General features: G+C 38.6%; 2 protein-coding genes and 1 long non-coding RNA gene across 3 annotated transcripts in view; 1 reads left to right on the top strand and 2 right to left on the bottom strand.

The window, feature by feature from the left end:
* LOC139966931 (tyrosine-protein kinase Fer-like) overlaps positions 1–23,351 on the bottom strand; it is a 323,597-nt gene that overhangs the window by 87,769 nt on the left and 212,477 nt on the right. The window lies entirely within an intron of this gene.
* Positions 4,464–7,448, top strand: LOC139966925 (uncharacterized). The gene is made up of 2 exons (XR_011792794.1): positions 4,464–6,692; positions 6,937–7,448. It is a non-coding gene; the product is annotated as an uncharacterized lncRNA (long non-coding RNA).
* LOC139966924 (cornifelin homolog B-like) lies at positions 5,732–22,898 on the bottom strand. The gene is made up of 5 exons (XM_071970412.1): positions 22,721–22,898; positions 11,088–11,199; positions 9,984–10,074; positions 8,460–8,596; positions 5,732–7,703 (listed from the first exon to the last, which is right to left on the bottom strand). The coding sequence occupies exons 2-5, from the start codon at positions 11,160–11,162 to the stop codon at positions 7,596–7,598; spliced, it is 411 nt and encodes a 136-aa protein (XP_071826513.1). The 5' UTR covers positions 11,163–11,199; positions 22,721–22,898; the 3' UTR covers positions 5,732–7,595.

Raw genomic sequence — 23,351 nt, 5'->3', positions numbered from 1 at the left:
TTTTGTGGAGATCAGATAACATAGGCGTTACGCCTCATAGGAGGCTATTGGCAATTGGAAAATGAGCTTATGGGCATCCGTAGAATCTAAAACTGAGAACTCGAACATATTTGCATTGGCTTCAACGTGTCGCACGGAAGCCTTACTTTGCGGGAAATAAAGGTGTATTATTTGTAGAACAGCAGTTCTATTGGACGTTTTCCGTCGTTATTTATTGATGCGCAATTCGCGCGCATCCATAGTAGATAGTTGTCTCATCATAACTTTCTGTAGGATATACCTTGAATTGAATTATTTTCCAAAGCCCGATGCAGCCATTACCGTCATCATCCCCCCTATCACAAGCCCCTGTATCATCAAATCGATAGGCCGTTATAGTCTGAGTCAGGCTATTATGAAATAAAAAATGGTCAAATGTTGATTGTTGTGGTCTGTTAAGTGCGCATCCAATACCATTTGAAGATAGTTGAATGCTTCATTCTAATGCCGACAATTTTGTAAATATCTCAGAGCTACCGATAGTATCTCCCCTGGTCCCACACCAGGCCGTTACCCCTGGACCCAACCAGGGTCCCTAGGCGGGCCCTGGACCCCATGCGCTCCCGCGGAGCCTTCGGGACATTACGACCTGACAGCCCCATTGCCCCTCCAATTATTAAGACCACCAGCCGCCACTGTAGTTACATGCGTGCACGGGAGTAGGGTTGTCAGACGTCCGGATCTTCAAGACATGTCCTGTTTAAGCTAGCTATTACTGGCGCCCGGGCGGATATATAATATTACCTACAATATCCGGATTTTAAATACCCTAAACCAAGTCTGCCAAATTGTACCAATTTTTACCTTAGGATATTGCAGTATCAATCACATAGGACTTTAGTGAACAATTTCATAATTCGGCAAAGTTTTACGAAATATATGACTGTAATGCTGGCATCTTCATTTATAATTGTGGACAGTGATAGCGCGCAAGTTTGTATAAAACGTGCGTACGTGTACTATACGTACGTGCGACAGCATGGATAGTGTGAAGTGAGTCAATGTACGAACAGACTCACGCAGTTTCGTGCCAAACGCGTCTCAATGTATAAGAACACTATGGATCCATAGAACAGCTTTGTGGTTTTACATTACTCGAGCTAAAGTTTTATGAAAGTGCATGGAGCCATGGGAAAGCAGGGAAAGATTGCATAGCCTATAGAGCACACAATTTTGAACTTTAAATTGCCATGAATTTTCTACCGTTTATGCCATTTCATCAAATTGTGTTTCTTGTGGAACAAAATCAACAAGAGGGCGCTCCATGGAGTTGCAGATCCCATCTCCTCCATGGCGGAGGTGATTGTTTTGTTACTTCCCTAAATGCATCTGGTTGCTCTCTTTGTTAATAGGCTCCAGTTTTTTACGTATAGTCTAGTTTAAAGTTTAGTAGACGAAAGGATAAGGAAGGATATTGAATCCTCAATAATTCGTGTAGTTAATGGCTTTTCTCTTCATGTTGACAAGCATAAAGTGGCTAGAAGACAATAGTTAGGTTTTTCGACCTACGACCTCTGACGTTAGACCTATGACATCAATGATCGGGCACCTACCCACCGAATTTGCACTTGATCCAATTTATGATTTAGGAAGAGCTCGCGACACATTTTTTTCACAAAAATTGGCGTTTGGCCTCAATTGACCCCGACCTTACACACCAAACTATGCACCATTTTAAAAATTTGTCTTATCATTCTCTACATAACGTTGGGTTAATGCCTTTTTCCTACATGCTGACAATCAGAAAATGGATAAAACCAATACTCGGTTTTTTGTTACTCTGAGATGTGACATCATCAATATTGCAGACCCAAGTTTACATGATCAGGCACCTACCCACCAAGTTTGAACTTGATCCGAATTATGGTTTAGAAGTTGTTCACAACACACATTTTATTTGCTCACTCACTCACAAAACACAAATTTCCCTCACATTAATTCTGATGTTGGGTGAAGTACATTATCTCATCTCCCGATACATTACATGTACGGAGATGAGACAATTATGATTAGTTGCTAGGATTTATTTTTCTGGCATAAAAGAGTAATCAAATATTTTGATTGAGTCATGACATTTTTTAACACAAGGTGCAGGCACCCCTGTATAAGGCTAAAAATATGGCCACATTTTGCTGGTAGACACCGTTCAAAATCACCCCCCCCCCTTTCAACCCTTCCCCAGGACGTCGATCAGTGTCCGAGTCCTTTTATAACAAACAAAATTTGGTAACGCTACGCGGCAGGCTTTACATAAGTGGATGTTTTCCGTATTAAAAAGGCCGTGGCTATTCTTACAACCAGGAGTAACAATTATTTATAAACTATTATTATGACATCGGCGAATTTCCGGTTACGCATGCGCAGTAAAATAAAGCAACTGCGCATGCGTAACCGGAAATTATTGTTACTCCTGGTTGTAAAAATAGACACGTTAAAGCAACTGCGCATGCGTAACCGGAAATTATTGTAACTCATGGTTGTAAAATAGCCACTTTGTATTAAAAAACCGTTTCTCTATAGCAATAAAGGATGTAGTGAACGTATTGAATAGGTAGCGCCGTGACGCCCTCCGCATACCTTGTTATGCAGCCTGCTCTTGCCTGTCACATTGTTAAGTTCAAGGAGCGCAGTCGAGTCCAAAGTGAGTGCAATTGCCAGGCGGGTCACAAGTTGGTTGGTCATCCCCTCCCCCCCCCCATACGATGAGGTACACGTGACCACAAGTTAGACTTAGAAATAACAATTGTTGGTTAAATAGCTAATAACTCGCATTAAAAAGTGGGTTTTAAGTAGCCTACCAAAGTAGTCAACCAGAAGCCCAAACTCACTAAGCACTTAAAGGCCTATCAATAGTGTCACAAGGCTCATCCGGCCGCTTGATTTTTTTCCCCAGGATGGTTGTGGGTAATTACCATAAAGGAGGCGTGTCTCAATCAGTGCACATGTGCAGTAGGCCTACTTCAGGAAAGTTTGGCAAGCCCTTTTACTTTTTATTCGATATTTGATGATATCAACAATCATTTGCTGATATCAGAAATTATTTAATGATATCACCAATTAATTGCTGTTATCATCAAATCATTTGATGATATCATCAAATAATTGCTGGTATCAACAATTCATTTGCTGATATCATCAATTCATTTGCTGATATCACCAATTCCAACATATCACTAAGTAATAGGTGATATTAGATATCAAATTGCTGATATCATCAAATGATTTGCTGATATCATTAAACGATTTGCTGATATCAGCAATTGAATTGGCGATATATTGGCATTGCTGATATCAACAATTCATATGCTGATATCAGTAATTCAAGCGTAGTGAACCAACTTCTACAAAAAGGGAATTGTAAACGAGCGCCATCAACTAAGCCCCATCCACAAAAACCCGCTGCATCTGAAGTAGTGGCTTCCATAAAAACTCTCTGCTTAGTCTAGTACTATAGCATACTACTGTAATAGAGTAGACACTAGACCAGGGTTGTCCAACCTTTTGCAGAGGAGGGCCACATGGAATGATTATGATGAAGGAGGGGGCCGTAAGAACCCTACGCTCGACTTTTCGATTTTTTTGCCCGAAGCCCAAGGCAACAAAATGTGAGCACTGCGCACGGAGCGCACTGATTTATTTTCCTTCCTGATAAAACAGATGAATAAAGTTCAGCCGCCCCCACCCCCTTCGCTAAGAGAGTGTCACACAAACTGACCTGTATGCAGTTTTATGGACCCAGAAGGTTCGAATGATTGATTATATAGCTTCAAATTGTTATCAATAAATCTGCTCACTAAAATTTCGCACCGTAGAGCATCTCTGGCGGGCCGGACGCAACCCTGCGGCGGGCCGGACTGTGGCCCGCGGGCCGTAGGTTGGACAACCCTGCACTAGACAGTACCTATGTACGAATATATGATACAAAACGTAAGCTACATCGGCTAGACTAGCCTACTCATTTGTGTGACCAAGGAGTTGTTATGTTTCCATAACAACTCCCTGGAGTGACACTGCATCGTACCAATTGCAAGATGGATGATGAAACGATTTTGTGATATCAGCAAATGAATTGGTGGTATCAACAATGTACGGTTCATTTGCTGATATCTTTATATAAACTTCTGATATCATTAATTGATTTGTCGATATCAGCAATTTTATGAATTAGTGATGGTGGAAATATTAATATCAGCAAATAATTTCTGATATCAACAATTAATTGCTGATGTCAGAAAATAATTGTTGATATCATTAAATGATTTGTTGATATCAACAATTCATCAGCAAATATTTGCTGATATCAACAAATATTTGCTATCAGCAAATTCATTGATGATATCAGTTATTGATATAATGATATCACCAAAATATTTGATGACATCAGCAACTAATTGGTGATATAATTAGATAACTGCTGACCTCATCAAATAATTGTTGATATCATCAAATATCGAATAATAAGTAAAACGGCTTGCCATACGGCCGCGAACCTATATCAAATGTTGAGGACATTAGATGATCATGTGACTCAGTGAAGCAACATGTTCTCTATGAGATGCATTACAAGAAGAATCAGTTGACATGTTCGTTGGATCTTTTGATATCTCTAACATATTTTGCTGCTTCAACCAGGTAACAGACCTTTGTGGATAGGCTGGCTGGGGGGATTCGATTATTGGATCGAGCGAACACATCTGGGATACTTTATGGTCTATAGCAGGGTTTCCCTAACTTTATCCCCCAACGAACTGTGGATGTCAGAGTTGTCCACGAACCCCCAACTTTTCGAGACACGATCTGAGTCATTATTATACTATAATACGCATAGCAATGCTTCGGTACGGTGCTACTATGGCAACGCGAAAAGAGTTTGTCAATAGGTACGACTTTTGTACATTACTAAATTAAGTGATATATCAGATTTTAGTTCAACAAAAATTACTCTAGTTTTGACTTTCAGAAACGTCTCACGAACCCCCTGGGATGGACTCACGCACCCCTGGTGGTTCATGCACCCCATTTAGGGAACCCCTGGTCTATAGAATACCTAATATCATGACCATATTTCGCTGTTATTGTTGTTTTTAATGAAGGTGAGGTTGGTAATAGGGGCGTAGCCTTGCTCATGGCACCCCTCCTGTAGAAGTGACATTTTATTTTCTGCTATAAGCTCTGTGACTTCAGAAAGGTCTTAAATGGCACAAAACGAAGGCCTTGAATAATGCTAGTGTGGCAAATAGAGTTCAAGAGGTTGTAAACAAGTATTGTACCACCACGTGCGCAGCAGCAGGGCCTTCCGTTGTAGTAATAGAATTTCAACCCAAATTGAACCCGTTCATGTAGGCTAGAGAGAAATATATATTTTTTCGTAAGATAGCACCTCTAGTCGCCCAGGTATGGCACTCTCTCTGACAGGATGTCGTTTTAATTCCAATATTGGTGGGTATCGGTCGAGAACTGTACCCCCCTCACCCCCCCCCCCCCCTGGAGGCCGCATTGGCTAACTTACGCTTTCATATACGGTGTACCAATTAGAAAATTCTTTGTTTTTGTTATTGTATAGATTTACACAATTATGTAATGCTTCGTCCGAGGGATACGAGGAACTTGCTCTCGGGCACGTACATGACACGATATTAAAATACGATAAGAGAAGAGGCAGTCATTTGAATAAAACTATTGAAGAAAAATGTAATTTTGCATATAGTTTAATTTTAACAGCCTCGAAAAATTCAGCATGTTGAGATTAAAATGTGACAAAAAGTATTCAAGACAGCTGCATTAATTACTACAGAGTATAAAGAAATATAATCAATAAAAAAAATGTAGTACATGGGGTGAAACAAATTAATTAGCCTATGAGTTGTTTTGTGAATCGAGCTCCAGCCTCCTATATCATAATTGCATTTGCAGCTTAACGTCGGGTTAGGATCTACGGGATATTTATTGAAGGAAACTATAACCAGGGTAAAAAGTAAAATGTGGATGAAATTGAAATAGCCTATCGTCAAGCTTGTTTGTAACATGTAAAGATCGGGTCAACCATGGTGATTCAGAAATAAACTGATACAATGAACAGATCAATCGAACTAGACTAACACGCACTCTATAGGTCCTAGAGAGTAGGTTACACTGTTGTTGTATCTGAGGCTGATAAGTTAAGAAGAACTTAAATCTGATTGTCATGAATTAATCGATATTTGATTTTAAATATACACAATAGTTTCTTTCAATCTAAGACAAACCAGCCTGCGATTCGGTATGTTCTTTTTGCGATGCTGAATCTATCTCGGTATTAGCTATATTTCCAAACATTATAAGATCTTTTTAAATCTTAGATTTTGTCATCAAAAGCCTGCATCGTGAAAAGAAAATACACAACTCTATATCCATGAAAATAGTTTAGTAACAACACTCCGCAGTCACCTCAGATCTTTATATAAGGTACTGAAGCATCTCTGTGTAGGTTTTATTATGTTAATATATAGGCATACATGCATGCGTGATTCATATTATATGACACTGGATCGCAACGATGGGCGATCAAAGTTCAAGAATATCCAGCAGGGTCTTGTTCCCATCAATCGTAATGCAACACCTTTGAACAGTCACCAAATATTTATTGGCACTTTGATGAAACTTGTAAAGGCTCGGTAGGTATATGTTTGTAACTTTTTTCCCCATTCATACTGCTGTGAGAAAAATGAATAGCTTACAACTTATAGACAAAATGAGTCTGACTCGTTGGTACGCTTTCCCGTTGTACAATGTCTGTTAAGGAATATATACTGGATATTTGCAATACATTTATGGTCCAGCCTTTTCAGGGTGAAATCAGTTTGAGAGTAGCATAAGGATCACGTACAATATAGAACTTTTGTATGATGTGTCATGTAGGTGATCAACAGGATTAGTTACTCGTTATAGTTGTAATTTGCACATATATACATTGGCCTCAAATTTATGAGCCTATGTATGGCAAAAGATAACTAGTAGATTTTGCTATATCGATGAATATCTGTTTAGCTTCAACGTCAATGAATCATTTTTGTTTATTATTCGTATAACAACAGCAAAAGTTCGTTTGGGTTCGTTATTCAGATGGCATTGAGTAATATACTTTTTGCTGATATTTGTAAATGTCTGTTAACATTGATTTTGTTCATTGCAAGCTATTTGTAAAATAATCTCGGTATTAATACCAATTGGGCAGGTAAACAGTATCATGTCATATATTCATAGAATAGTATACGAGAGGGTTGGGTCAGAAAACAAAGGTTATATCATTTAAAGCACTGTCGGTATCTACCAACGATAAATATTCGCATAGCTATGAAATTTGTTAAGAACTGAACGCCAAGTCCACCGAGTCGATTGTGCATAATAGAAAAGAATATACCTATATTAAACATACGGTAAACAGTTTAACCAAATACAAAAATTTAAAAGGATTTGTCTACTGATAGAGATGAAAGAGGAAAAAAGAATCAAAATTCTGCAACATGCAGAGATGCGAATATTTAGAAAAGCGATGAGTTGGTCAAGTTTTAAGACAGTTATGGTTGGGCCTGCCCTTTCTTGATCATCTTAATCTCACGGGCTATTTGACAGTGGGAACAGGGTGCGCAAAATGTTGACACGCAGCAATCATTCAAAAGGGAGCCCTGCAAGATGTAAATAAATATGGCAAATTCAATTACAATGATATCATATTGTACATTTCTACTTACAGATCGTTATTTTTTTTATTTTTTTTTTGATAGGATGTAAACGAACATAGGGATGTATCAATTAGTACAGGAGGAAATATGAGCTCTGCATTACATTTTGGTCAGTCCTCTAGAACACGAAAGTAATACTAAAACAATGTTTCATGATGCAGACTGCAAAGTCTATACACCCGACACACATAGTTACTACTGTAAATCGTAAAGTTTCGGTAGCAAAGTAAAACCTGGATCGTGCTATAAATTGGTAGCATGTGCTATTACGATTACAGTGAGAACTAAGAATATGTGTCATTCCAATCCAAATCCAGTTGCTGGGATTACACATATCCTCAGTTCTTACTGTAAACCTAACAGCACATGCTACAGAAACTTTAACAGAGGTTAACTGAAACGAAAACAAACTAAGAACTCTGTCTACATAACGACATTCAGTCTACATGTCCATCTAAAATTCAGTAAGTTCTAGCTACCGACTGAAAAAGGAAATTTCATCTTCTAACTTAGAAATATTTCATGACAAAACAAATACATTACAGGGTATAGACATTTTTCTTCTATATAAAACAATACCTTCTCACATAACCTTTCGTATTTATTTAACATGTCAGAGGAATGAATATTCAAAATTTAATCAAAGTTATATTCTAACTTCCAAACTGAAGGAGGCAAGTGTGTCATGTAAATATTTACCTGAATGTTGTGCTTTCCTCTGGCGTGGCTTCTCATCACCATCCATGGTAGAGGGACACAGCAGGGCATGCATCCCCCTTCTCCCATATCAGATGAGACCACACACACATGGCAAGGAACGAATACCTCGCAGAGACCTGTAAGATCAAAGGAAGTGTGCATGGCGCCAAAGATCAGTCAACGACTTTAGAGACAAGTCTATATTAGTCTGTATGAGAATCGATTACCACAAACAATAATACTAAACATAAAGAAATGTCTCGCGGTTTCCATGCCGAAATATGTTGTATACTTGGATAGGACATTTGATGAGTGTTAGGTGGAACAATCATAAACATACTTTTTATTTGTTGCTTTGGTTGCAATACGATTTATGGTTTGATTATCATCCATAAAGTTGTGTAGTGCAACCAGATGTAATGTCCCTAAGTCTGACAAACTGATAGCTTGCATGTTACTAGTCAACAGTTTGAAGACAAATGACTCAATCGTAATTAAATTTCATACAATTTAGTAAATGCAACTAACTGAATATGCACTGCAGCTTCTCAAAGACTAGTATGAAAACTAAAACATACCGACAATACATATATCATGGAAGTATTACCCTACCTCCATGCATATATATTACGGTATAGGTATAACCCCTGTACACATACTGTATATGAACCATTTGTATGCTATATTTCACGATCTGAAACGGATAACAAGCTCAGTCATCATCATCATTGGTCTATAGAGATGAACTTGTGAGGAACCCGACGACCCCTTCTCTCCCCTCTCCAACAGTCAGCTAAGATAATTATTATTCCGCTTGAGACATATCAGTACCAATGTTCCATCACAACACACCAAACGAAGAATGTCAAATATGACATCATCGAGCAAGCTTATACCATTTTTTATTGGTTTTTATTTTCTGTAACAGAGACAGGGTAGTAAAGTGATGAAATCTCATATAGCCTAAAGCAGGGAGTTCCATAACAACTCCCTGCCTAAAGGTACTAAAGATGACCTCACAGTGTCAAGACATTCCACCTTGAAAATATGTTTCACACCAATTGGCACTTTATTCACATTCGCTCACAGTATTATTAATAATAATAATAATAATAATTTATTCTTTTAAAGCGCTTTACATCAAAGAATGATCTCAAAGAACTTCACAAAATCGCAAAAAATATTACAACTTAAAATTATTACAGTTCAAAAATATTACAGCCTAAAAATATTGCATCCTTAAAATTACAAAAAATAAAAATAAATATCCTAACAATAATTAATAAAGCAATATATTCAGAAATTAGCTAAAGATGGTGTTGGGTTTACTTTTCCAGTTAGTTGTGCACATAAAAAAATCCAGAAACAGAAAAACTGACTCGGAAGCTCGGGAGAGTTAACAATTTTTATAAGTTTGATTAATCATTATACACTCAAATACTTGGCAACATGATACATTTTGTTAGCAAAACAGATTTATTGAGTTATGTTAAAACCTGTATACTTCTCATTCTTAAAACTTACACACTCCCACGTCCTCAAAGCACCCACACAGTCCTGTTGTCCAATCTCGAGGGACGCCACGAGGCATCATTGGATTCGGTGCGGTATTTATCTGCAACAAAAACAACATAAACGGCAATGTTGCATTTTAGAACGGTTTCCTGAAAAGAAATGTTTATTTTACCGTGTTATAGTATCATAACCGTGCAACTGATTACATGAAGTTCTTTTGTACAGCTAGCATACCGTAATGGTACTGACCTCCCTCACTATAGATGTTATGTAGTAAATAGAGAAGGCGTGAGAAGGGGTGAAAACCACATGGGAGAACCCTCCTTTCAAACTAGAAACACTGTATTTACATGGAAAATAATGTCATGGAATTAACTTGGTAGGCTACATTGGTACTTTGCATTTCATTGAAGCTCTTGTATCATATACTGTTGACTCCGAAATCACACTTGCTTCTAAATAATGATAAACACACGAGTCGATCAACTTCGGTCTCGTATGTGTACCGACCAGTAGTTAATAGCCGTCACAACTCGACGTTAGATGACTTCTGGTTTGGGCTGGCTCGGAAGTATATTATGAAAGTTAACCTTGCTAGAGTCACAGTACCGGGAAATGGCGCTAGGGAGTCACATGTCATGTGTACAACATTTTAGTCTGCGTAGCGACACTTAGGAACGTAATTTCAAAGATTCCAACGTATTGATCGGCCAATCATTATTCCAGCAGCACCGTTCAGAAAGACTTGACCACTTTTGAGCGCCTTTGAACAACTTTTGTTGATTTTGGCGCTATATAAATGTTTTCTGATTGATTGATTGATTGATTTTGCTTGAGTAGCATGTCGAGTATAGCATGTCAAAATTATTGGGATGTCAGTTGGACCTAATATAGGCGTTGGAGTAATGGCAAGTACAAATAACAGCGCCATGCATGAAGAAGGAAAGGCAGAATAGATCATATAATTGATATAATTGTCACCCGGCTTTAATGATTAATTAATACACAGTTCATTCTAGAGGGAATTGGAGAGGGTGGGTTGGGGTGATTAAAAACTATACCCTGAACGACTACGGTTGTAGATATCTTCATTGGTAACGTGTTCATACTTACCACAACAGTTGTGTTACTAGCAACCGGTTGCTGCATGACCACTGTGGTATGGTCGACTGCCTTGTATTGATCCATATCTAAGATTTGGTCAGCGTTTTCCTTTTGAAAACACCTAAAGAAATGAGGAAAGACATATTATTTTCTCAGAATTTGATACATTCATGTCTTACCCGAGTGACGTTTCCAGATTACCGGGGTGGGTTTCTTTTTCGGAAAAGTTACGAGTACCAATATACTACATACTTATTAAAAAAAAACACTAATGAGATGACGTCATACTTCAACGACCCTTTAGTTTTATTGCCCTGCACATGTGACTGCTGGTGTATTGAAGGTTCCGGTAGCGGCCCTCGGCCAGAAGGGATAGCAACTGTTACTACTGACTCACCGGCTGTCAAAAGGAAATGATGTTGGACGAGCAAAGTCATTAAATTGCGGGTTCTAATCAGCATTGAAATTTCTTTGTGCTAAAAATCTATTTTGTTGTAAATGAATCCAAAGCTGAGAAAGGCTGTATTCGTTCTACACCTCGCTACGGAGGGATACTGTAATAGGCGGATAACCTATACTTATCAGTACACTGGGTAAATGGCCTAGGTCGGCAGGCCGAAACTTGAATATGAAACATACTGTTAGTATATATATACTTGTGTACAAATAAACCAGTAATACCACAGTTCTAACTCTGGATTTGTAAACCGTTTCAGTGTCCTTCCGTACTTGTGCACAAAACACAGAAGCAGGAAACGTTGATTGTTCCTTGTTAAGTCTTTTTGAGACTTTATAGGAGACTTCCTTTCTCATTGTACACAATTGGCGATAAAACAAATAAATAAATGAATGATCCCATCCCATTGATACAATATGAACGTTTTCGCGGTTAAACGTTTACTTATTTATTTATTTATTTACAGAGTGGGTAAATCCCCTTTCTTTCAGCTTCCCGCTTCCTTCGAGACTCCCATACGGTTTCTTTTTCCGACAACTGACATGCAAATTGATTTAACACAACAACCGTGTGACTCTTGCAAGCCTAAACGAGGAAATACGTCTATTTGACTGGAATGTTGCTTTAATTTAAAAACTTGTTTACGTATTATCATGTACAAAGATGCAGGTAGTAAATTTTATCGTGCACGTACAGTATATATAGTTCGTAGTGAATACGGATTGTAGATGTTTTGCCGTACATATTGTTTATATTGAAAAACTAACAATTAGTGTGTTTCAGTAAGTTTGCTTCTTGCATGTGAACCGTAATGCAGAGAGAAACTATACAGGTGGAGAAAAAGGTGTTAAATAACCAATCAAATAGTAACGATTTATTATAATAGCTGAACCGATGTCTACACTGTTATAAATATTGGTGTTGTTTAACGTTCTCCTAACAGCAGCGATGATAACGAAGTCTTGCTGTTTGATTCAATTAGAAAGGCTGCTAAGGGTGATGTTGTAATAATGGGAGACTTTAATTTCCTGTCATTTCTAGATGTTGTGCAAGATTGTGTTTTACATTAGCATGTTACTTTCCCTACTAGAGGGGGGGGGTGTAACATCCTGGATCTTGTTTTGAGTTCTGATCCAAGCAATGTTGTTGATTTTACGGGTCTAGGAAAACTAGGAACTGGCGATCATGATATACTAGCTTTTGATGTTGTTTGCAAGGTCGTAAATTCTGTTAGCAAGGAAAAAGTCCCTACTTTTTCGAGATCAGATACAAAGGCAAGATTGGACTAATTTGTTTAGAGATATGAGTGCTTCTCAATCTTGGATTTGTTTAGCTGATAATTTCCTGGATGGATAAGAAAGTTAGATGTGCAATTAAGCAAAAACGTAAAATGTGGAAGTTGTTTAGGAGGATTAATTCGGTGTCAGGTCAGAGCAGAAAGTTAGAGATGCAATTGTTTCTCTTAGGGCACCACCTAATATAGTAACTGATAGCCAGGATCTTGCAGATCTTTTGAACAACTATTTTGTGTCGGTTTTTACAAGGGATGATAGGAGTAGTATTCCAGATTTTCAGGGGGAAGTGATAGTCCTAAACTGGATACGGTCTTATTTTCGGATGAGGTTGTCTTAAAGGAGTTGCTTTGTCTAAATGTTTCTAAAGCTTCTGGACCTGATGCAATCCATCCGTATTTGTTGAAGAGCTTTTGCACACCATTTTCTGCGTTCCACTCTCATTGGTTTTTAGTAAATTTATGAATGGAGGTTTTGTTCCTAAGGACTGGAGATGTGCTAATATTTCCCCGATTTTCAAGAAGAGTGATTAGTCCAAGCACTGTAATTATAGGCCCGTTAGTCTCACTAGTGTTGTTTGTAAGGTCATGGAGTCTATTGTTAAAAAGTCTATGATCAGTCACTTCAGCAGTCAGTCTTTGATCAGAGAGTCTCAAAATGGCTTTTGTCAAAAAAGGTCTTGTCTCACTAATAATCTTGGGTTTATGGAAGATGTAACAAGCTCACTAAATAGGCAGAAGTCTGTATCTGATGTTGTGTTCCTGGATTTCCAGAAGGCCTTTGATGAAGTTCCCCACCAGCGTCTTTCACTCAGGCTGAAGTGTATGGGTGTCATAGGGAATTCACTGTCCTGGATCGAGAATTGGCTTGGTAATAGGAAAGTTAACAGAGGGCGGCTGTGCTTTTTCTTGGCAGGACTATACTAGTGGGGTTCCACAGGTGTCTCTTTTGGGTCCCTTGTTGTTTGTTGCCTATGTAAATGACATTGACGGAGATATTTTGTGTACAGCTTAAAAGGTCGCTGATGACACCAAATTGTATTCTGAGGTCTCTTCCAAAAGCGATTCTGAGAAATTTCAAAGGGATTTGGATAAGGTTGCTTTTTAATATTGACAAATGCAAGGTGATGCATATTGGTAGTAACCAAAAGTATATCTACAAGCTTAATGGTGTGGAGTTACAGGAGGTCTTTGTTGAAAGGGACCTAGGTATCTACTGTACATTAACTCATCTCTGCAACCTTCTAAACATTGTCTTGAAGCTGCTAAAAGTGGTAAGGTTTTAGGTATGATCAAGAGGAACTTCAGTTTTCTCAAAGAGGACATAATAGTTATAGGCTTGATAAGCAGTTGGTTAGGCCTCATCTGGAGTATGCTGTGCAGCCTTGGAACCCATATTTTGCTAAGGATAAGGAAGTACTCGAAAAGGTCCAGAGGAGGGCTACTATTAGTTCCTTAAAGAGTGTTCCTTATTATAGGCGGTTACAACTGTTGAATCTCACCACACTGGAGCTAAGGATTACGTGGTGATGATTCAGGTTTTCAAGATTGTGTATGGTTTTGACAATTTATCCGTCACTGACTTTTTCATGTTTGCTAATACTAGTTGTACCAAGGGTCATTGTCTTAAACTCCAAAAGTCATAGAGTAGGATTAATATTCGGCATAACGTTTTTTTGTAATAGGCTTGTGAATGAGTAGAACGGTTTGCCTGAGAAAGTAGTACTTGCAAGTTCTATGAATGGGTTTAAGAATGCTTTGGAGTTTGGACAAGCACTTTAAGCATAGTAATCGGGTCTGAGTGTTTGTGTCTTCATTCCCCCCCCCCTCTCCTATAGGGTCCTTGATGGGGACTTGAGTGTCCCTCCTGACCCGTTTTTTTCTACTTAACTACTAAACTAAACTATAGCAGACATATTGTGACATGCAACTTCCATGGAAACGGGGTATATAGGGCAATGCATGTACCAGTAGTTCAGTACATCATGGTTGTATACAGGCAACAGAGAGGCCTATACCGCGATTTCTAGTAACGACCACACCGCAACAGGTGAATGTGCTGTCTCACTTTAAAAGTCATCTTGGCTTTCCATTCTACAAACTGGCAAAAAAAAATTACCTTTTTTTATCGTTATCAGGCAGATAGTGAGTGCAATAACAAAGAATCTGTTACGATTGGGGTTATAGCACCATCTGAAACGAACTTATAGTACAAACGGTTATCATGATATCACATTTATAATGAGAAAATTCCGCATTTAACTCATGAACATGCTGCATCCATTTCCCTCGTCGCCTAATTATAATGGCATGGTATATAAATGGGAAGCAATACTGTTTTTTGCTTTTAAGCAGCAGCATGTGTTAGAACTTTGTTTTAGGTTAAAAGCGGCTGCTTTTTTGTGTTAACCAGTAACAGCGACTAAAAGAAAATGTTTTCCGCTGAACGACATACCTCCAAACACATACACACACATACACACACAAATACTGTACTGAGCTTTGGAATGCGGCAACGTCACAACTTATTTTTAGGAGAGTAGTATATATCTAGTTACTTTTCCACACAACTATTATCATTAAGTCTATAGTTTTGGTCAAAATGACACCTTCCTTTAAAATACAACATAATCTAACCCAAGCTATGAATCACAGAAAAGAGAACCAGAATGGAGCCCAGGGCACGGAACCTTAACTGATCCTTCCACTCTCAACCTCAAGAGTCCTTACAATTGAAAAAGGTGTTGTTTTAATCACGAGAATACTTAAGATTCCAAATATAGGGCAGGTAATGAATACAGTACACTATACGTGAGCAGCCATAACCAACTGATGATTTTGACAGCTTGTACATGAAAGAAAGCTGACACCGTATTTAGACATGTTGACAGGTTCGACACAACTAATTTGATTTTCGAACCGATTCAGACGTTCTGTTTCGCGCCCTCTGTCAGCCTCCAATATGATTCAGCCCTAGCTGAACTCCAGGGTTGTTGCTGGGTTGTCATGGCAACATAATAATTTTGCATTGCTTTGTATTTTTTAGTTCCAATACAACATCCCGTCAAATTATTTCCAGCTATTTTATTGAAATAGAGTTTACCTTTTATGTAGTTAACCCCCTCTTCTAAAGAGTACAAGTTTTGGTTGCAACTTGCTATAGCCAACACAACATAGCCTGTTTCAAGTCATAAGTAGAACAGGATTCTTCTATATAGTACACTACATTGCATGAGCCAATAAATGTAAGTTTCCAACCTAGACATAATTTTTAAAATAGCTCCGTTTGTGTATCTAATACAATGTTGTGTTTCACTGCAAAATTTCAAGAGCTTGATTTGGGTTTTTCCACACCCAATATCCGGTGGACTTGAAATTCGGCTTATATGCTATTCACAAGAAGATACGGCATTCAAACTTGTTTACATAACTCTCCTCTTCCTTAACAATTATTTCAATTTTTTGATTATTTTTTATTATAGCCATATGGGAAACTGGTCGCCATTTTGTTTATTGGCATAGTGTCATCATAACTCTTCACAAAAACTGCAATAAAACGCTGCGCGTGACCGTACTTTGTCAATACGATTTTTTTACGATATTTACTTTTGCATACATGTAGGTAAATAGGCAAGTTTACTTTTGTGAGACAAACCACTCTATCCCAAAAGGTCGAGAAACGATTTACTGAATACATGCGCTCATCCATAACAAACTCGTATACGCCTATAGTGAACAGAATCGTATATGGATATGATGGATATCTCATCTTCTCGATTGGGTTACAGTGCAAGTAATAACGTAATATTATGACGCTCAACGTAAGGTGGTTGTTAAACATTACATGGTGTAGGTGTATAGCTAGTTCAATCTATGATCTGTAACAAAGAAAGGCTCGCCAGATATGATACTCTGAAAGGTAAAGGGGGCGTCGGAGCCCAAAGGCACGGGTTGCAGGTCTGCGGCCCCCTTTATTTAAGGGGTTCGATTTAAACGTGTCAGTTTTCAAAAATACAAAGTACTACTATCTGGTAAAAAAGTGTTTTCCTTATTTTTTCTTTCTTTTTTTTGGGGTAAAACAGCACTTCTTTTGAATAAATTGTAAATAAGAGGTGCCCTGTTGTTGGAAAAACAGATCAAGTACTGGAATTTGTGGTGCAAAATGGGCAAGGATCCCTTTGATTCCTTCGAAGATTGTGCCTCTCCAACCCCTACAGATTAGGCCCTCTTTGGCCTCTCCTGGAAAGATAAGTTCATTGTCTATTTTATACCCTGCTGGGGTAAACTAATATGTAACTGATAGAATCAATCAGTCCGTCCGTCCGTCTCTGTCTATCTGTCGTCCGTCTGTATCTATGTCTGTATCTGTTTCTCTATTTGTCTATCTATCTTCTCTCTGTCTGTCTAGATCTTTCTATCTGTCTAACTGTCTATATATATGTCTGTCTGACTCTCTATATGTCTGTCTATATGGATGGATAGACGGATATATAGATATATTATATAGATTTATGTACAGTGTGTGTGTGTGTTCATGGGCGCAACTACCGTTTTTATACTAGGAGGGGCTACTGGGTGTTATGTCGTCTATGGGAGTTGAAAAGAGCCCCTCCCCCTTGAAAAAAATATGGTAAAATGGTGCTTAGATGCTTTTGAAGCAATGTAGAACTTTCGACTGTTTTGGTTGGACATGCAGGTATACATGTTATTTTGTTCTGGTTGGACATGGCATACATGTTATTTATATGTTGATCAATGTGGAGAATAAAAATAAATCCCTCAAAATCCAACCTAGTCAATTTCTCCTTTAAAATCTCAAAATACCGTAACCATATTTCCAAAATTAATCTTTTTCAACACCTCAATCACTGCTACTCCTAATGCAACCTTCCTCGGTACCACTTTCGATAGCAAATTATCGTTTAATCTACATTGTAACAGAACTGCAGGACGCTGCTGGTCCCACCTTAAATCCATTCAAATCCTCTTACACAAATATAACTGCCAGGCTCCGAAAACCATTATCCAAATCTATGAATCTATGAAAGTAAAACTATGAAAGTATCTACGAAAAATCTATGAAAGTAAAACCGCTTCTCAGTTAACGGGCGCATCTCCCTGCTTACCATCTCTAACCCCAATAAAGAAATTGAAACAGAATCCACACCACAGCTTATCGACTTGCACTCAGAGTCCCTTCCTGTATTGCTACTTCGCACGTTTATGAGGCGCCATGTGTGACACAATGATATACCAAATATATTGATTATAACTCCTCATATATATTAGTTATGCCGCAATATATATAACTTACTCGCAAACCTCATATATATTGGTTATGCATAACCTATTTACATTATGAATAACATATATATCACAGTAAGTCATATATTTTGCAACTATAATCGATATATATATAATATAGGTCCGTACGGCTTTCCGTATAATTTTGTCACACTCGTATAATTTTGTCACACTCGGCGAGCTCATATATATATATAGGTTATAGACACGTGAGCAGCACGCGAATGGGCGGTGCCATGTTAGACACTTGTGAAACGTGGGCGGGGCGTATGCAAATTCGGCAAAGCGCGGCAAAGTAGCTGGACGAATATGCCATTTACACACTGTATTATATAATACTATTACTAGCCTAAGTAGTAAAACTAAAGTTACACCTATAGGTCATCGCCATGTCTAATTTGAGTGAACACGATTTTTCGTCTCTGGTAGAAAGGTTGGCAGATCCCGTCGCAAGACAAGTTATGCAAGTGGTTGGGGAAAGGCAGGCCAACAGGTAATAAATGCATGTTTGAGGCATAGGCCTAGCTATATAAATTGCCATCCATCAATACAATACGACCAGCACTTTCAAGTTTCTCTCGAGGACACTGGAACCGGTAAGCGTCGTCGTTGTCTTCGTGCTCTCTACCTGACGATATTTGTGCCCGTACATTTTCTAAAGCTAAGAGAAGCTGATGTAAACCAGTAACATTGGATGTTTGATCTCCTGGATCTCTGAATGGATCTGTCAAATGTATGCCTGAGCATAGGCGTACGAGGCGGGGGGGGGGGGCAGACTGCCCCCCAATTTTTTTTCTCCAGAGGACAGAAATTCGGGCAAAAGTCCTGAAAACTTCGGGCAGCCTAAGAGGAGAAAAATAAATTTATATATGTATATATAAATATGCAGTAGCTTGACCGAATCTTTTTCAAATTTTTGCCCGACAATTCTGTGGAGAGCGTTTTATGTTATTTGTTTTGTGACATTAATATGAATATAGGCCTAATGATTTTCTTTATTTAGCATCATGTTGCCCGAATATTTCCGTGTAACACCACCGTAAGCGCAGCTCATCTGGGCTACCACGCTTTTTGCACTATCAAAAAATTATCTAACTATAGTCAACTGTATCAAGGGCATAGGAACCGGGGGGGGGCTGGGGGCGCCAGCCCCCCCGGTGAAAAATATGGGGGGCGGAAGTATCATTCCGCAGCCCCCCCGCTCCGCAAGTCAACAAAACCCCTTTTTCATTTCCAAATGAGAAAAAAAATCTCATTTGGAGCACCAAATTGCATCTAAGGCCAGGTGAAAATGCAAAATTATTTACAAAATGGAGTGGGATGTTGAAGTGTGCTATATTGCACCAAATTGCATCTGAGGCCACCTGGAAATGCAAAAAAATCCAAAGGGGAGGGGCACACCCCCTCCCCTTAGACCCCTCCCCCAGGCCGGCCATCAATCTTCAGCCCCCACTCAAAATTACCTTCCTACGCCACTGAACTGTATACCAGGACATCCCCGACATGAGTGTATATAAGAAACGTATTCTTGTTCAAGAATGGTGGGGGGGGGGGGGGGAGTGCCTACAAGCCAAGAAGTACAGGTTTATCGTATTCTTTGTTATTTTTTATACTTCTTTTTGTGAGACAAATTGCAGTCTCGCCCGACACAGCGACATTATCCCGCCTACGTTTCGTTAAACAATGAATGTTTTTTTTCTGGAGGTAGCTGAGTACTGTGTTAAAATAATAAATACGGTAACTAAATAGGAGCCTAAAAAATATACTGTCCTATTTTTCCCCTTCAAAGTGATGATACCATTTTTTCTTCTTCTAATTTACCAAATGTTTGGGGAAGTGTAAATTTCTTAAACGTGAGATTATAAAATAAAGAATGTTTAGATGCAACTTGCAAGGCCTCAGAAGGGCCATTTCCTGCAATCTGAGAGGCATTATTGGCCAAAAAAATTCTTGTACGCTACGCGCCAACCGTTGGTGGCGCTCCGCTTAGATAGTGTCACGGGAACTTTCGGGCACAAAAGTTTCTGCCCCCCCCCAAGTGTAATGGTCCCGTACGCCTATGTGCCTGAGCGAAGTCCTTGGAGCCGGGAAAGTACATCCAGCGAAACCTGAACAAAATTGATGGCAGCGTCAACCCGCCCTTGAAGGATAAATGCTCTGTGGTCGTCTGAAGTATGATGTAACGAAATTGCTTCGCTAAATATGTTAGAAATGGATGAAAACGCGGTGACAAAACCAGGTACATCCATTTCTTTGAAAGTGCAGGCATGCACATATATGCACGCACCTAGTAGTATAGTATAGGTATAGTACGTCTGCACGCACCAACGTTGCCTAATTGTAATACTTGCACACACTGTTGTTGTTCATGCTATACAGCGCTGGTATTTGCATACGCCCCGCCCACGTATCACAAGTGTCTAACATGGCACCTCCCATTCGCGTGCTGCAGGCTCGTATATAACCTATATATAATATGAGCTCGCCGAGTGTGACAAAATTATACGAGTGTGACAAAATTATACTTAAAGCCGTACGGACCTATATTATATATATATCGATTATAATAGCAAAAGATATGACTTACTATGATATATATGTTATGCATAATGAAAATAGATTATGCATAACCTATATATATGAGGTGCACGAGTAAGTTATATATATTGCGGCATAACTAATATATATGAGGAGTTGTAATCAATATATTTGGTATATCATTTTGTCACACATGGCGCCTCATACACGTTCTCCGTGCAGGAAACACAAAACAAAAACAAAATTCACCCTACTTGAAGAATTCAACACCAAGTTATACAAAAACGACCTCGAGAACGAGCTGAACGACACATTGATTGAAGAACTACTGAAATACAAATTCGCAACAATTCACTTCCCCACTTGAAAACCCAAAACCTTTCTGCATTCACAACTGTTACTACTTAAAGTCTCATTCCATTAAAAAATCCTTTCTTAAATGGGTCAAGGCCCCGACTCCAAGTATACTAATATATAAAGAACAAAACAAACAATTGCGACAATGACCGATTGATTAGAAAAAAATAGCAACCATCATAGGCGAAGGAGCCCAATTTGGTTGGGGGGGGGGGGCTGTAACGACTTGCCCGAAAAATATAACCAAAATTTTTCGCGCGTTCAACATCTTATTGTGCATATCATATAGGCATGAATCGGTTATTACATCGCATGCCAATCACAAACAATCATTTGCCGTGTTATTACCCTTCCATATTGGTTATAATTATTGGGAAGTCGGTACAATAATAATGATAATAATTATACAAGTTTAACCATTGAAAAACACATTGCAAAGTATATTTCTTTCAAGTAGGTGCCCGAAAAATTCTCAGCATATTGCCCGAATTTTCACAAAAATATTTGTTTGGGGGGGCTGTACTTAGAAATTTCTCTCCTTTAGAAATCCCTCCCTTAATTGGCTCTTCGACTCCGACCTTGGGTATGTTTATGGCTATCTGTACAATGTAATTATATAAGACTTCATTTACCAGCAATTCCCTGACTGAACATAGACAATTTTTCCAAGAAAAAAAAAGTGTCTATTTTATAAAAACAAACTTATTATCCTCCGTAGAACCTCTCGCGAGGTCGACCAGGGGTTTAACTCCATTTGATTTGATTTGAAACCATTAACTGTCAAGTATGACATTTGCCATTCATTCCGTCTAGATATATCGCAGACAGGCTAGTGCGTCACGTGTTACATACAGTAGTATAAATTTTACAATACGGCCGTACACGATTTAGCTACCTTAAATTTCCCCATACATTTGACACAAGTCTTCATTTTTAAGAATCAACGAACTCGATCAGTAATTGTTATAGGTACACCACAACAGATATATGTCAGAAAACCATGGTGTACATAGTGCTTTGCACGTAAACAAGTGCCAACGTTCAACATCAGTGTCAGTAAGTGTAAGTTGGTTGGTGGCCCATATTGATCTCTTCATTTTTCCGTATATAACTTAGCTACAGTAAAAATAAATATGAACTCTCTGCGATAGAGTTGAAGCTAGCAGTGTTTCGGGTTACCAACTCGTATAATAAACACTAGCTACAATCAGATCTTGCGCCCAAACTTAGGCATGCTGACTCAGTGGTGGACGGTAGTCTCCAAGAGGATGGATTCGCTTCATAATATACCAAGACACTGTGGAGAGTAAACTAGCTTCGACATGTTATAATATATAGCACAGCAGTAACAGAAGCAGGGAGTTGCCAACCCTAAGTTAGTAGCGTGAAACCAACGTTGGCCAAATTAAATCACCGTTATTTCCTTTTGACGTAATACTGCCCCGTGTTGAATAGGTGACTGAATCAGTCACTGATGCAGTTTTAAACAAAGAATTTTTTCTATCACCCAACCATCGGCGCCATGTTAATCCTTTGTTAAACCTGTATGCATTCCCTGAGCACTGAAACTGAAATAAAGCAGGGCTTAGCAAACGTCAAACTGAAAAAAAATGTTGTGCACATTCTACTGTTAACAGTGGCCTCGTTGAGAAATGTGAAATTTCTCATGCGAAATGTGAAATTTAAAATACATACCGCACGAAAAGATCCTCGTCTTACTAGTTTCGTCCTTTATGGTAGTGAGCGACACAAGCGGGCGATCGTTGCAATGACAGACAGTGACGTTATGATATTACTACACACGCAATAATTATTGCGAGATACTCTCGTTTTCAATGGACGGATGTCGGCCTGCGTGGAATTACTGCATTGAGTTGTAACTAGTTCATGGAAAGCTAATTCAGGAAGGATAACGGCAACCGTGGATTATAAAGGTCATTGCTATATTTTTTAACACGGGACAAAATCATTTCAATGTTGTCTGCATGAAATGACATAACTTAAAATTATGAACAAGACGGTAATACAAACGTAAACGATTGTACAGGACGCATTGATATTATATCAAATAGGCCTACCAGATTATGATACCAATATACATGGTAATGGTGATAATGTTACAGTACACGATCATAAGGATGATACTATGATAATTTAAATGTACAAGATGTTTATAGAAACTACATGATGATGATTATGGTACACGTTGGAACAAATAATTACACGATGATAATACACCAGTAGGCTACACGATTGTCATAAATCATAGAAAACTCAATAAAAGACGCAGGTGCGGTGGGTGGGGAGGGGGACGGAGGGCAGCACA

The sequence above is a fragment of the Apostichopus japonicus genome, chromosome 4, assembly GCF_037975245.1.
Source record: "Apostichopus japonicus isolate 1M-3 chromosome 4, ASM3797524v1, whole genome shotgun sequence".
In the NCBI taxonomy this organism is placed as follows: domain Eukaryota; kingdom Metazoa; phylum Echinodermata; class Holothuroidea; order Aspidochirotida; family Stichopodidae; genus Apostichopus; species Apostichopus japonicus.
The sequence above is the reverse complement of the archived record's forward strand: the minus strand, read 5'-3'. Positions and strand labels throughout refer to the sequence as shown.

Excerpts from the sequence above, each read along its gene's own strand:
- LOC139966924 (XM_071970412.1), bottom strand. The coding sequence starts at position 11,162 with ATGGATCAATACAAGGCAGTCGACCATACCACAGTGGTCATGCAGCAA. Across the intron at positions 8,597-9,983 it reads CTTTGAGGACGTGGGAGTGT|GTCTCTGCGAGGTATTCGTT; the intron begins GTAAGTTTTAAG and ends TTGATCTTACAG. Across the intron at positions 7,704-8,459 it reads GAGGAAAGCACAACATTCAG|GGCTCCCTTTTGAATGATTG; the intron begins GTAAATATTTAC and ends TACATCTTGCAG.